General features: G+C 28.4%; 1 protein-coding gene across 1 annotated transcript in view; it reads left to right on the top strand.

Moving 5' to 3' along the window:
• The window catches only part of LOC136090940 (sacsin-like), a 78,941-nt gene that overhangs the window by 20,612 nt on the left and 40,768 nt on the right, over positions 1–17,561 (top strand). The window contains 5 exon segments of the mRNA XM_065817917.1: positions 16,107–16,254; positions 16,328–16,728; positions 16,780–17,012; positions 17,014–17,162; positions 17,165–17,320. Of these exon segments, the coding sequence (XP_065673989.1) occupies positions 16,107–16,254; positions 16,328–16,728; positions 16,780–17,012; positions 17,014–17,162; positions 17,165–17,320 (1,087 nt within the window).

Genomic DNA, 17,561 nt, shown 5'->3' with positions numbered 1-17,561 from the left:
GCAATCATAAAATATATAGGTTCTCAGGATAGTTTTATATATATATATATATATATATATATATATATATATATATATATATATATATATATATATATATATATATATATACATTTATATATATATATACATATATATATGTATACATATATATATATATATATATATATATATATATATATATATATATATATATATATATATATATATATATATATGTATATATATAGATAGATATATATATAAATATATATAGATATATATATATAGATATATATATATATATATATATATATATATATATATATATATATATATATATATATATATATATATATATATATATTATTTATATATATTTATATATATAGTCTTGAACAAAATTAAGTAACATTGATGATAAAATCGAAAATCAAACAATAAAAACACAATTATTTACGTCAGGATCTACATAACTGCAATAAATTTATGTGTTTTTTGAAATTTGGTTCCAAAGAAGAACAAATATATTTATAACTCTTTTTCACACATTGCAAAAGTATTTCTATTAAATGAAATTCAGCCATCTTACATAATTTTTTTGCCTAAAATAAATGTGACAAAAGTAATAAACATTTGAGTTTTTGTTATGAAATATAATGTTTTGTCAATAATTATTTATTAAAAATGATTATTATTGAAAGCATTTTGTTAAAGTTATTAGAAACAAGCATTTTAAACTATATTTTTTGGAATTTATTTTTAGAAAAAGTAAAACTAATAATAATAATCGTTCATATAATAACAATCACAATAATCATCAAAATTATTCATTGGACATCAGACCTCAGTTCATTTCTGATTGAAAAAAAGTCCTATCCTACAAGCAATGTGCTGAAAATTGTCAAATATCAATAAGTGGTGTTAAAAAGATGTGTATAAAATATGAAACAACTGGTTCTGTTGAAAATCAGAAAAGATGTGGTCGCCCAGCTAAGTCTTCAACAAGAACTGGTATGCTAATTGCATGGATAGCAAAAAAAATTTCAACAATAACCTCAACAGATTGTTGAAAATCTTAAATTAAATGTTTCCAGTTGAACTGTACAGAGAAGATTTAATTCAAGTGGTTTAATAAACCGTCTTCAGAAAAGTAAACCCTTCATTAGTGGTATAAACAAAAACAAAAAAATGTTTAATGTTTGCAAAACTGCATATTGACAAGAGTGGGGCATTTTGGAACTCAGTGTTATGGTCCGATGAGAATAAATTTCAAATATTTGGGTTTAAAAAATAATAAAGAGTTTGGCACAGACCTTGTGATGCACTCTTAGAAAAAAATCTTAAAAAAACTTTCAAGCATGGAGGTGGCTCAATTATGGTTTGGGGATGCTATGCTTCAAATGGTGTGGGAAAACTGGTGAATGTTGAAGGTTTAATGACAGGACAATTGGATGTTGATTTGCTTTCAAAAAATTTATTTCAATCTGCTAAAGAATTGAATTTAGATCCTTAATTCTTTTTTCAACAAAACAACGACCCCAAACACACCAGCAAAGTGTCACAACAGTTCCTCAAAAAAAAGTAAAGTTAACATCCTTAAATGGCCGCCACAAAGCCCAGCCCTTAACCCCATTGAAAATTTATGGACAATTTCAAAATCTAAATTTCCTCCTTCAATACGAACAAATAGAAAAAATTTTATGAAGTTCTTTGTGAAACTTGGAATTCAATTTGTACTGACGTCATGTCAAAGCTTGTAAGAAGCATGACAAGGCATTTAGAATCAGTCATAAAAGCAAAAGGTGGTGCAACATATATATATATATATATATATATATATATATATATATATATATATATATATATATATATATATATATAAAAATAGCAAAGAAACAATAATGCTTGACAAGAAGATGAAAACCATGAGGTAGTGTGAGACTTGACTTAAAATTAGCAAGAAGAAAAAATAACTTCCATGCCTGCCTGAATCCTGGAGAATTATAAAGTGTAATGTGCAATTTTCAGCAATGAGACAAAACATCCAAAGACCATCGCAAAGAAAATTATCAAAAAAATCCAAGTTAGTCTTAAGATAGCAGTAACAAGCACAATCAGTTGGATGAATATGATGTAGAAGAAGCAAGTAATGAAGTTTTTACCCAGATCATAGCATGATCAACTAGATGCATTGAAACATAAGTAACTTTGTTTTGTTTGGTTCTACATTTTTAGGTACTTAATTTGTTTTTAATTAATACAAATTTAACTCAATCTTAGATAGTATAAGAGATTGTATACATACATATACATAACACCCTTAAGCAATAAGTAGTTGCCTTGTTTTTTTCTTATCTTTTTTTTCTTAAAATTATAACTTTGGTTTACAAAGTATATTAACTTCCTTTCAAAACTTGGTTTCTTTTTGAATGTCTTTTTTTAACTGGATATTGCTCTACCAACAAGTGTAGCCTGCAAAACTTTATTTAATGTAGCAGACCATCAATGATTTTTATCCTTCAATAAGTGAAAAATGCTTAACGATACAATCAACTCTGCCAAACAACATCTAATAATAAATACTGAATACAAAACATTAACAAGACACGCAAGAAAACCTTTACTTTTTAGCAATAAAAATGTGTGGATTAAGAAAAAAGGTGGACTCGTTGATATTATAATGAGGACTTGCAATATTGCTGAAGTATGTGAGTTAATAGGAATTTTTCTTTCATTTCAACATTCGGATTATTATAATAGAGATGTTCGTTAATATCATAATGACAAGCTAGCGATTTTTAAAAAAACAAAAATGGACAGCAAAAGAAATTCAAAAAATATTTTGTAAAAATTTTTAAAAGTAACAATCTTCTTATTTCCATCCAATGCAATATTAATAATGTAATATGAAAATAGTTAACTATCTCAACATGAGATTTGATCTCAATAACAATTCTTTTAAACTATACTGTAATATACAACAATAAGCTGAAATATGTTCTCTCTGATTTAAACCACCCACCTAGTATTTTCAAAAGACACCCTCTCACTGTTGATTGAAATTTTCTGTCACGCCAGTAAATGAATCTGTTTTTTATAATGTTATCCCACCATACAAAGAAGCTTTAAAAAGGTGTGGCTATAATCGTAAACTGAAATACTAACCTCAAGTTACCTTGACTAAAATCAAAAATCAAAAGCAAAAAGTCAAATGGTACAACCCTCCATATAGTCAGAATGTGGAAACAAAAATAGGCTGTTGTTTATTAGTATTAATTGAACTGCACTTTCTAGTAAATCATTTTTTTCAGTAAACCAAATTTCACAAAATATTTAGCAAAAATTCAATCAAAGTTAGTTATAGCTGTATACAAAACATAAAGTCTATAATTAGTTCACATAACCACAAGATTTTACACAGTGATACAAATTTAAATGCAAGAACTTGCAACTATATTACAAAGACTTTTATTAATTAATATTGTTTATCAAGCAACTGTGATTGATGAAAATCCTAATCCTAAAGAGAAAGAAAAAAAATATATATTGGTATCAGAGATACACCATTCAAACTTAGATACGCAATCATTTAAAGTCTTTTACACCATAAAATACAGAAACGATACCAAGCTATCTAAGGAGATTTGGAGTTTAAAAGAAAAAATATAAAACACACAATAAATTGGAACATTATAAAGCGCTGTAAACTTATCAAAACAACATCCGAAACTTGTAACCTATGCCTTCACAAGAAATTTATAATTTTGTACCACAAAAAAAAACCACCTGCTCAATAAAAAAGACCAAATATTATTTAAGTGTCGATATTCTAATAATTTCTACTGTCCTCTTTTAAGACCAGAGACTAATTAGTTACATCTTTTATTATGTCAGAAGTCGTTCTACCTTTTGTAAAAGAGTTTGTTTTTAAATGGTTTTTACTTACAGTTTTTTTTATGTAGTTAATAGCTGGTGATTACCGTGTATGGCACAAAACTTAAAGTACTATTAATAGTGTTGTTTTTTATACCAATACCACGATTAAACCAACACGGTCTTGAAACATTTCAAGATCTATCAATAATTGTGCAGTCTTGTTACATTGTAATCATTTCAAGAATACAAAGGCTTGACAAGACTTTTCAAGATTGCCGATTTTGGTCTTGTATTATTATTCACTCTCTAAATAACAAGACTAAATTTTTTATTTTATTTCACAAAAGATGAAATCATAACATCAGTTTGAGGTAAATAATTTTAAATTGTAACACTTTTATATAAGATTTAACTTTGCTGATAATGTTTACATACTTGTTGGAAGTTTTTGTATTTTTTTTCTTAAATGAAGTTATTTAAATTTATATCTGTATTCAACCGTATCAAACAATATCATGACAAAACCGCATCAAATCCTAAGGGATAAATTAAATAATGACAAATATTCAAAAAGGACAGCTAGAGGTGGTTAAAGCAGAGCTTTTGTCGGAAATTGAAAATTTCAGAAAATTAGTTAAAGTGCAAAAAAAAATTGAAATTCAAGATTTAGAAATAAATAATTTAAAACTAAAAATTGGAGATCAACAAACTATATCGAAGGGTGTTCCAGAAATTCATAACTGGGCATCAATCGTGTCTAGAAATAAAGCACCAATAGAACAACTAATAGTTATAGATGCTACAATGAATGAACAGAAAGAGAGGGAAAAGAGGTTCAATAATGTTGATATATTTGGATTGCCGGAGTTTCAAAAACCAAATTAAAAAGAAAAATCTACAGAAGACAAAGATAAAGTAATCCAAATTTTAGAAGATATTTGTTCTACAGTTAAGCAAGTTTTTATTAAAAGACTGAAGTCAAGTAATTCATTGAAACCAGGACCAATACTTATTGGTCTACAAGATGCATTGGAACTATCAACACAAAATCCTTGAAGGAGTTTAAAAAAACTTATGATACAATACATAAGTGACAAATTACACATATTTATGAAACTTTTATTGATACTTGATAAGACTGACAAAGTGTGCAATTCACACTTGCTGGTGATTCTACCAGTTACAGCATAAACTAGAAAAAAATAATAATAATAATTTCAATTCTAGTATTGTTAAAAAAATAACAAGAAAAGTCTTGATATTTCTTGTTTTAGTTGTCACTCTATAAAGTTGGTCTTGATTGATTCAAGACATTTCACGACAAGACAAATTCAGTCTTGTGCAAATTAGTCTTGTTTTGTCTCATCTTATCTTGCTAAAAAGTGAATAACAAGACTTTTTGTTTCAAGATGCAGATCCTTAATATATATTGTAGATTGTTATCATGTACAAGTATATATACATATGTGTGTGTGTGTGTGTGTGTGTGTGTGTGTGTGTGTGTGTGTGTGTGTGTGTGTGTGTGTGTGTGTGTGTGTGTGTGTGTGTATATGTATATTTATATATATGCTAGTTTTTGCTTTTTATTATAATAGTATATATTTAATTATATCTGGTAGGGAAAATTCGTGAACCACTTCATTTGAAAACTATAAATTTCTATGTAATGCTTTTCAGCGAGGTGATTAGTTATAAGAATATTTATTTTTTAACCCAATTTTGATTCTCAGAGAGCATTCCTATGGCAAGTTATAATCGGAAAATGCTTTTTGATGGTCTAAAGTAAGTTTTTGCAGCTGGTAAATTGGGTTGTTTTACAATCCTTGAGGAAATGCATTTTTTTAAGTTCTTGTATGTTATATTGTTTGTTAATTAAGTACTGAATACGATGTTCAATAAGTTTCATCTCAATGGGGGTTTGTTAATAGATGACATTTTTTATAAAATAAAACGAAGTGAATGATTGAATGATGTTTACTAATGACTTAGCCCAAGTATAGAAAATGCGTTCTATCAAAAGTTTTGTTTTATTTCGTTATTACTAAATGATATTTGCCTTTTATGTGAATAAAATTTAGTAAACAAAGTTACTAGTGGTTGTTCGTTTGCAAGTTTGTTTTTGAAATTTTCAACTTTGAGAAAAATTCTTTAAGTAAGTTTGAGTATCAAAAATGTATGAAAATGTAATAATGCATCCTTAGTAAAAATCATATAAATGTAGTAACTGGTAGTGGTGTAGTATAGAGTGCTCACCTCATAAGCAAGAAGTTCCAATGTCAATCTTCTCCATATCCCTGGTAATAATTTGCTCAACTTGTTTCTTGATGCAGTGGCCTTGTTTGTCAATGTTTGTGTTTTGGAGTTATACAGTTGAGAAAAGGTTGTAACCACAACTAAAATAGCCTCCTCGACTGTAGTGGCTTTCTCGGTTTTAGAGAGGTGAATTGACATAAAAATAAAAAAATAAAAACTATTGCTACTATTGCTTTCAAGGTTTAACATGTCTTTTTTAAGAATTCAAGTGCATTCTGCACGTGCAGTCAATCATTATATTTAGATTAAGAATAAGTTTTTCTTTATGACAAGTAAAACTTTTTTTACTCGATGGTGAAAACAAGTTTTACTTGTCATAAAGAAAAACTTTATGACAAGTAAAACTTGTAACAAATACACTTTATGTTCAATGAGTTACATGTCATAGTGCCACAAACTTTAAGTTATCAGTTTTTGAGTTGAAATCTAGTTATAAACTAATTAAACCCATCCATTAAATCCATGATCTACATCATCTAAAGCACTTTTTGAATTCTAAAAACATTGCGCAATGTAAAAAAAATTTTTATAAGTAAAAAAACTGGAAAAGTTGAAATAAATTTTTGGATCTATTTAAGGAAATTCTTGCAGTCTATCAGTGGGAGAACAAAGTTGCAATTATGAATAATTTGAATTAGTTATTAACATTAAAGCCATAAACACTTGAAATTGAATTTTTCTTGAAATTGAATTTTTTTTTAAAGAACACTTTTTTTTTTTTTTTTTTTAAATTTTTATTTTAGATGCCCCAAGAAGTCCTAACGGTCTTGTCACAGAGCATCGCGGAAGTGCATTCAACCAGGAAGTTCACGCCTCCTTCCTTACCATGACGCGAAAATTTGTCCAGTGCTCGTTTTGAACCTGGATCATCCTGCTATTAAAGCATGCGCTCTAACCACTGCGCCACGGCCGCACTTGAAATTGAATTTTTTTTTTAAAGAGGACAAACAAATAGTTTTTTTTATAGTAATAAATAAAAGTTTTTTTATTAGTTTGAAAAATAATCTTGAGCATGAGATTGCTCAAGGTCGCAACTGATAACTACATTTTTCAGGGTAATTAGAGTAGATTCTATTGACTAAAAAATATCAAAATATTCAAAAAGTAAAAAAAAAAATGAAATACTTTTTAAATTCTTCATCCAAGATTTTTTTACTTTAAATGCAATTAAATTGTAGTAAAAACCTCAAAACATTTTCTCAGGAAAATTTAATGTTCCTTTATTTAACAGACTACTTGATAAGTTTTCCAAAGATGTATATTTATATACATATATATATATATATATATATATATATATATATATATATATATATATATATATATATATATATATATATATATATATATATATATATATATATATATACAGTGCTGTGCAAAAGTCATTATAACAGTAATATTTTTAAGGTTTTTTTCTATTTTCTTGTAGCGTTAGAAATAAAAACGACTGAAAACAATTGATTTGGATTTTTTTTTTTATTGCAACTGTTCATACAATTTAAAATTACACAGTTTATTAATACTTTGTCTGCCCACCCCTTGATTTGATGACAGACTTGATCCTACGGGGCATAGAGCTAATCAAGTTCTGAACAGTAGCTGGTGAAATATCATTCCATATGTTCTGTAAATGGGCCCAAAGTGCATCCTTATTGCTAGGGTTTGCTCCTTGCAAGTGTTTAAACATTATTTTCCACAGGTGCTCTATGGGGTTGAGGTCTGGACTCTGGGCTGGCCAGTTCAGTACCCGTATATCATGATCCTCCAGATATGCAGTCACAAGCCTTGCTTTATGGCAAGGAGCATTGTCCTGTTGGAACAGGAACTCTTCTCCATTGCCAAAAACCAAATTAACTGATGGCAGCATACAGCATACAGTTGAGGACCCTGACATACTGGTGTTGATTCATGGTATCCTCACACCTGTACAACTGGCCAACCCCTGCCCAGGACATGCAACCCCAAACCATTATGGAACCTCCCCCGTGCTTAACTGTTGGAACAATGCACTGTGGGATGAACTTTTCCCCGGCTTTCCTTCTTACATAAGCCCTTTTAGCCCGACAAAACATCTGGAATGAGCTTTCATTGCTCCACAACACCCTTTTCCATTCCTCAACACCCCAGTCCTTATGTCGTCGCGCAAAATCCAATCGAGCTTTCTTGTGGGCAACAGTCAAAAGAGGTTTCTTGGCCGCTACACAACCTTGTAGACCGGTCTTCAGGAGTCTCCTTCTGACTGTGCTTGTAAATATGTCCACTGCCACTGTTTCCTGATGTCCGATGAAGTCATTCGACGATTTTTCATACTCATACGAACTAACATCTGATCCTCTCTGACCGGCCGTCCCTGGGAAGATCGCGTACGGAGTTGGTTGCGGCATGCTTCCTCACAATTCCAAATACAGTCAGGTAGTGGATTTTCATTATTTGTGCCACCTTCCGATACGAATATCCCTCCTTAACCTTCGCCAATACCTCACATCTCTGTTCCATCGTCAACTTTCTATACGGAGTCATGTCTGTAAAATGTAAACAAAATTTTTAAATAATATAAAATAATAAAAAGAAGTAATAAATATTAAAAGTGCAATAGTATAAATATAAAATACATAATAAATCATGTTATTACAATTGTTATTTCTACAGAATATGACAATTTTTAAATTTTATTGACCAAAAATTCCAATTTTGTTACATGATATTAAAAAACAATTTTATGGGCTAAAAAAACCAAAATCTCATGCTTTCCACATAAATCCATAAGTAAAATACTATAAAACTGCATAAAATGTCATTAAATTACAATTACTAAACTAAACAATAGTTTAGAAATAAATTTTAACATACCTGCTAAATCGCCAAAAATTGAAAATTCACCAATCGCCACGAGAAAACCCAATAAAAATGGATAAATATTAATAAAATAACACAAAATGTGTTTAAAAACAAAGTCAGCTGCTGAAGAAACCATTTAAATAAATAGTTATGAAGTATTCGCCAGATGGCAGGACCCTATGGCGTTTTAAATGCACTGAGGGCTTGTTTTCGACGCTGTTATAATGACTTTTGCACAGCACAGTATATATATATATATATATATATATATATATATATATATATATATATATATAAATATATATATATATATATATATATTTAAATTAGTAAAAAAAAATTATCTAACTTTTTTTCTTCAACTTGAAGTTTCACCATTACTTGATCATCAGGAAGGGTAAAAGATCCAGCAATGGTGAAACTTCAAGTTGAAGAAAAAAGTTAAATAAGTGTTTTTTACTAATTTATTATTGCTCTGTTCTTTAAGAACATTGACCACTCTATTTGTCAAATACACCAACATAATATATATATATATATATATATATATATATATATATATATATATATATATATATATATATATATATATATATATATATATATATATATATATATATATATATATATATATATAAATTAAATAAAATCACTTAATAAAATTTTTTTTCATTTTACATTATGTTTTATCAAAATACTCATCAGAAAAATGAAAAAAATTTTTGTTAAGTGATTTTCTACTAATTTATAATTGCTCTGTGCTTTAAATAACATTGAGCACTCTATTTTGTAGAATACATTTTAAAGTTGTTAATATATATATATATATATATATATATATATATATATATATATATATATATATATATATATATATATATATATATATATATATATATATATATATATATATATATATATATATATAGGCTTTATTCAATTAGTTAAAAAAAATTACTAAAACTCTGCCTCATAAGAACCTTTATCAAAAATGAATATAAAAGTCTAACTTTTAGAAGCTACTACCATTCTGTCAATTTTAAAATAAATTAGAAGAATGTTAGCAAGGTTGTCAGTAATAAAACCCAGAATCAGACATGTTTGTAGTAAGTCACTTTCATGATTTTTAGATATAAAATTTTTAGAAACTTAATAAAAAAGTTAATGTGCTTTAGTTTTTTAATCCTATTTATAATATTTTTCTAATAATTCTTATACAAATTCTTCTTCTATCTGCACTACAAATATCGTAAGCTCTAAAGTTGGTACTTTCTCATCTTTTTTACATTTACACTTAATATGAATATTTTATACATTCTGATTCACAAGTTGGTTTGCAAAATAAAAAGTCCACAAGCTTTTCTAACTTTAAATTGAGTTTTTATTTCACCATTTTTTTTCATTTTCAATATTATAAAATCTTAAGTGTTTTATAAACACTTAAATTCCTACTTTGACCTTGGCCAGGCCTGTTATGTACTACATATCAATTCACTAATTTGTTGTGAAATCAAGTTTGATTCCTCTGATAATTCCTTTGTGATAAAACTTTTTTAATACTTTCTTTTAGCATACTTTACTTAATCACCTTTATTTTTGTTCTTGAAGGTTCTGCTTCTTTCCAAAACTGCATATCTAATGGTGTTATTTCTGGTCACGTTGACCCTTCCTCATTATTTACCTGTTAATATTGTTGTTGGTGGTTCTCATCACATTAAATAACTCGACAAATAAGTACAACTTAACATGTTGTGCACTAGTGTTCAAAATTTTATCTTTTTAAAACTCATTTCCAGATAGACAATTATGACTTTTACATTTTTAGATATGATTTTTAGACTCTTTGCTTTTTACTTATCTTTGCTATTTACCTTAAGACTATGCTATAATCTCACTAAAAATTTTATCTTGTACTACATCTATCTCAAATTCACCTTTTATTTACCTTTATCTTATATTGCTATATAAAGCTGATTAGGATTACTTTCATAATATTTTTTTTTTCGTAGTACTGATGTCTTTCATCACTGCTAAAAACTCTTTGTTGGTTTCAAGTCAAGACTCACAATAATTAGGCAAAGCTTGCAGACAACTCTTTTTCTAATTCATCTCTTTAGTCTAATAACCGCACTCTACAGAAACTGATTTATCTTTTGTTAATAATCCTAATCACTCTAGTTCCCATTCTTAAAGTTAATTCTAACTCTACTACATCCTTTGGTCTAGATAACTTTTTTCAGCAGTTTTGAAAAAGTATTTTGTGAACTATTTTCAATACTCTGAACTTTTTGATGAGTGCTAAGAATAGAATCTTGCTTCTGGTAACTGAAAAATGACACCTATAGTTGTTTTGAAAAATGCCAGCTACATATATATACTTTGGAGACTGACACTGCTCTGACTCTGTTTGGTGCTCTGACACTTTCAATTATCATTTAATCTTATTATTAGCAACGTTTTAGCATTTATTAGCAATACATTAATTAATAAGTTTCTAGTGTCTTGAGTCCAATAAATTATTCTCTGACATTTATTACAGATTTTGATCCTTTCATTCCATTACTGATTTATTAACTGTAATTATATAAAGGTTCTTGTGAATTAGGCGGAAGCAAATAGACAAGGATTATTGCTATATCAAAGGCTTTTGCTTGAATTAATATTTTGATCTCTTCTATTAGCATTCTTGGTATCAGAGAAAATTTTCAAAACAAAACAAAAAATAACAAAAAAAGTTATTTCTTATCATTATTAAACTTCCTGACAATTTTACCTTAAAATTTTCAATATATTTTACCTATAAATCAGTTGTACTTGCTGATGAACTATATATGCCAGTCTTAATAAAATTTTGTTATGATTTAAAGTCTTTACTAAATGTTAATGAAATGTAAAAGTAAATGTTTTAATTGTAAGTCTTGATAAATAGTTATCATAGATTACTAAGTCTTGTCCATAACACAGATCTGCCAAAAAATATTTTTAAAAAGTTGTTTGAAATTTGATAGCTGTTTTTTATGTATTTTTCAGCGCTGATTTCGAAAATGCAATCCATTTTTTTCTATCACATCAGGTTTTCTCACAAAAAAGGGATTATTTTTGGGTAAAATAACAAAGTTCGACCAATATTTCACATTTTTCAATTGTTATAGAATTTTATTTTATGTATAAATCATCTTCTAAACTATATTTCAAGAACACTTACATTTCTCTTTCAGCTTATAAGTCCTTATAATAATGTTTCTGCTTTCTGTCGAAGCTTCTATTATTGCTTTTCCAGCTGTGGACTCATTCAGGATCATCTCTCTTCAACATCCAGCCATAGTCCGCTATCATGTTGACATTCCATCTTCCCTGATATCTTCTTTCCATTTCCTTGGTGTCTTGGTGAAATTTTTCGCCTTGCTCTTCACTTACATCACCAAGGTTTTCAGGGAAGTAATCAAGATGTAAATGGAGAAAATGAACTTTGATGTTGATGTTACAGCCCAGCTTCTTAAAGTTGTCGAGCATGTCTGTGACAATGGTCTTGTAGTTTGGATCTTTGTTGTTTCCTAGGAAACCGGTAACAACTAACTTAAAGGATGTCCATGCTGCCTTTTCTTTTTGTTTCCATTTGTCACAAAATTAGGATATTTGAAAGTCTCCCCTTCTTTTGGCAATGCCTTAACAAATTGTTTTATCAGCCCCACCTTAATGTGAAGTGGTGGAAGTAACACCTTTTTGGGATCCACAAGGCTTTTTCTCTTAACGTTTTTAACTCCTACTTTTAAGGTTTTTCTCAAGGGCCAAACTTTTTTTATGTAGTGCTGCTTTCTGTCTCAACTGTCCCATTCACAGAGAAAGCAAGGGAACTTTGTATAGCCACTTTGTTGACTAAGCAGCATTGAAATAACTTTTAAATCCTGGCACAGTGTCCATTTGTGGTCTGAGTAGCTATCAGGTCACCTTCTGAGTAAATATCAGGTCACCTTCTTGACAGAGGAGAGATACAAATTCCTTTTCCCTTGATCGATACCAAAAAAAGGATGTACCCGAATCCATCATTTTTATCTTTCAATCTAGATCCTAAAACTTATGCCAAGTCTTTAGGAAGACCTAGGTCTCTAACTAAATTGTTCAGTTCAGATTGTGAGAATGGAATGGGATCAGTTGTGCCAGAATTGTAGCAATCACTGTCTTCTTCACTATCACCTTGCTAAGCCAATGTCTCGTGATCATCTAAAATATTATCCAAAGAATCTGGAAGAGAGGGTATTGGTACTCCAGGTCCATGAGGAATAGGGCAAATGGCTGATTGAATGTTAGGGTAAGAAATATCCTTTTTGTTTTTCAAATTGAAACCTTGAATGTTGTAAGAACAAATATAACAGTCATCACTATGACTTTTGGGCTCCCTCCAAACCATTGATATTCCATAACATAAAGACTGCTTTTTACCTTGAAACCATTGCCTTTGTGTGGAACCCAAAACTTATCTTGATTGCCTAACTTTATACCATAATAGGCAAAATATAATTTTTCAACAAAATTGGAGATGTTTTTTTGTTGCTTTTTAATGGTGTAGTTACCTCAAATGTAGCAGAAGCAATCTAGTGAGTTTATACATCATGAATGAGAGATGAAATGTTAGACCTACCCTTGTTAATGACAGTGTTGAAAATTTGAAAAAAACCTTAAGAGCCTAACTTTTGAGATAAGATGCGATATTTAGTGAACTGAGAATAACGGAGCTTAGCATCAGACAACACATTGATTTCTTGCAATTGTAAATAGCCGTTTGTTCTCAGGAGAGTTGCTTTTTTTTAAATGATTACGATTAAATATAGCAGCTGCACAAGAAAGTGAAAAGTATGAAGTAAAATGAGGCTTGATATGGAACTAATGAAAAGGAAGAAAAGTTTCCATTCCTGCCAGAATCGAGGAGGTTAAGTAGGAGACGCATTTATTAGTGAGAGTGGAGAGAGAAGAGACATCAGTGCAAGGATCATCACAAAAAAATCCCATGCAGCTTTAGGGTAGTAGTAAGTAGTGCAATGATAAGATGAGTCCAAAAAAGAAGTACAAGATAAAAGATTTAAAGAGATTATTGCATGGTCAGAACCACCTAAAGAAGAAAAAGGTGAAACTAAACATGTTGTTTTAGATTAAATATAATTAACTCAAAAAATTTTGAATTTTGGCTGAAAATAATTTCAAGCCAAGAGTAAAAAAAACTATTTGAAATCTCTTTGAAATCAACTGTTTGCAAATATATGCCATTTATAACAAGACAGAAGAAGACATTATGAAACATGTGCAGTTCTTAGAAAACCAAAGATTGGAAAACTATTTCTTTGGATGTAACATCAATAAAAGGCTCGTTTTTTTTATTATACTTTCTTCTCAACCTAAATGTAATAGTTGTTTCATTTATTTATCTTTTAGTTAAAAAAGTTCCTTTAGAAAGTTGCATAAAATTACTTATGATGACCAGTTTAGTCACGTTTAAATTAACTAATTTGATAAAAGTTGAGATGCATAGAAATGTGTCAGAAAGTAAGTCAAGCACCAAAGAGGAGTAATAAATATAAAAGTTGGTTTCTGGATTTGTTTCAGAGAAATAGAAAAAAAATTTGTTCAGACTCGAAAAAAAGTTTTAATTCCTGCATTTTCAAGAGCACTGAGAGATCCTTTTCCTCCTGCTCTTTCAGCTGGTGTTTTGGCTTTATCTGCTACTCAAGAGTACTATTCAATAGAAGATATAGCTCAAAAGATATTACCCTCAATATGTGCATTAACAATTGATCAAGAAAAAAATGTTAGAGAAAATGTAGTCTTTTTTTTTTTTTTTTTAATACAAAATTTTTTTAACCATAATTTTTTAGATGGTATATTTAATTTTTAGTTTTTAGAACTGCATCAAAAATACTCATTAAAATAAAAATTTTAAGCAACATTCAATGTTATGCAGAATCCATAAGATTTAAACAACTACAGAGTATGCTGGCAGTCTATCATAAAATAAGAGGTTACTAATGTTACCAAGTTTAAAGCTTATATATATATCATAAAACAAGAGGTTATACCAAGGTGAGTTGTTAAAAGGTCTGAAAGGTATAGCAGTTGCTTTGTTGTACTGGGGCCATATTTTCATCTCTCTGTTAAGCTTAACAGAGCTTTTGTCTGAAATTTGATTAACACTCCAAGTAAAGAAATGACGAAAATTTATATAAATTCGTTAAAATAAAACTTATACCAAAATAAAAAATTAATGTTTAAAAAATTATAATTTTATAATTTTTTATTAATGTAATTGAAAAAAAATTAAAAAGAAATTTTTGACTAATGCTCCGTTAAGCTTAACGGAGAGATAAGAGTACGGCCCCAGAAGTTTAAGGCAGCATTGGGAGTGTTAACTTTCACTCTTTTATATACATAAAAATATAATGTATTATTATGGTATATAATAACAAAAATACTCTTAAGAGTGCTTAATACTATTAAATAGAGCAAGTATTCATTGTGTACTTATAGTGCCGGCATTCAAAGAAATATTTACTTTCCTTATTCAACACCCGGGGCTAAAATCTTTGACGCCTATTTTTTTGTTTTGTTTTTGTAATGTCAGAACTATTTACATCATAATTTTAGTTTGTACTTTTTAAACAGTTTTACAGTTGCCAGAAATCATACTCAATGGCTGATAATTGCCAAAAGGCATGAAATATATATATATATATATATATATATATATATATATATATATATATATATATATATATGTTCAAATTCTAAAATTCAAAATTTTAATTTTTGTTAAAAACAAAAATATAAAAACAATAAAGTAGTATATTTTAATTATGGTATCCTATAGTATATTTTAATTAAGTTACCTCTCCATTTTAATGTCTATATATTTATTATTGCTATATATTTTATTGTCTATATATTTATTGTCTATATATTATTAATTATTTTATTTTAAAATATATTTTAACAGTAATAATATTATTATTAACAATAATTACAATGATAATAATGTTTAATAATGTCATATTGATTAATTATATTTATATTATTATTGACATATGTATAAGTATTATATTTTTCAGGGACCTTCATTGTATGCGTATAACAATGCTAAGTTTACAGAAAAAGACTGGGAAGGAATTAGTTCTTTGGGAATAAGCTGTAAAGAAAAAGAAGTTTTAAAAGTCGGAAAATTTGGATTGGGCTTTAAATCAGTATTCCATTTATCAGGTTTTATTTATTTTATTTTCTGTAACAATTCTTAAATAGCAATTTACTAAAATTATTTTTATGTTACATATAGATTTTCCTATGGTAATGAGTGGTACAAAATTCATGTTCCTTGATCCTATGGTCTGTACATTGAACAGCGAAGTTCTTGAGTTTGATTTTCAAAATAACGAAGATCGATTGATATTTCAAAATCATTCTGATTTTGAGTTATTTAAAAGATTATTTCAAATTAAAGAGAATGGTGTGAGTGGAACTTTATTTCGCTTTCCATTGAGACAAAAAAAATCAGATTTATCAGAGTTTTGCTATAATAATGGTCAACTAAATGAATTGATTAAATCACTTAAAGAAAATGGTTACTTGAATTTATTGTTTTTAAAGTGTGTAAAACATATAGAGTTATGCCGTATTTCAAAAGGAAGCAATGAAAAAGTAGTTGAATATTCAATTGCATTGACAGAAGATTGCATTTAAAAAGTATGGTAATTCAAAAATGCAGTTTATTGATAAAATTAAAAACAGCTTCTATTTTCTAGTTACTCGAAAGTAACGAATGACTATGAAGTAAACATTATAGAGAAAGAAATAAATACACCTGAAGTTAACTATTGCTATTTTGTAAGTGAATACTATAGTGGTGCTTCATCAGATTTCAATAATCTTCAAAGCCTAAACCTTTTACCACTGGTAACAGTAGCATACCCTAAAAATGATCAATATCTAGATGATGTTGGAGGACATATTTTTTGGTGTTTTACCACTGCCTATGTGGCAAAAAGGCATCACAGGTTTACCTGTGCATGTGAATGGTTTCTTTGCTCTCAGTGAAGATAGGCGCGATTTAAAATGGCCAACAGATCCTAAAAATATAAACAAAGACCAGCAAGTTCTTTGGAATAATTTTCTATAACAAAGTTGCTGCCTCATGCTTATAGTAACTTGATGAAATATTTAACTCAAATGCGCTTAAGTTCAGATATCGTGTATGACTGTTGGCCAGAAAAAGATGACGTTGACAAGAAATGGCAGCAACTCTTGAACCCTTTTTTTAAAAGGTTTCTCAATTAAAATGTTTTTATTGCAGTTTTGGAAAGTATGGTTGTATCCATCAGATTGTTATATTCTTAGACCAGATTTATTTTCATCTGAAGAACAAAACTTATGCATTAGAGGTTTTTTTGAAATGTGCAGTGAAAAAGTTTCCATTGTTCCCAATCATGTTCAATCATACTTTAGCAGTCTTAAACTCATATCTAAGTCATTAGTAGACAAACTACTCTTAAAAAAAACTTAAATTTTTATAA

Source organism: Hydra vulgaris, chromosome 14, assembly GCF_038396675.1.
Source record: "Hydra vulgaris chromosome 14, alternate assembly HydraT2T_AEP".
NCBI lineage: Eukaryota > Metazoa > Cnidaria > Hydrozoa > Anthoathecata > Hydridae > Hydra > Hydra vulgaris.
This window is presented reverse-complemented; position numbering and strand designations above follow the sequence as displayed.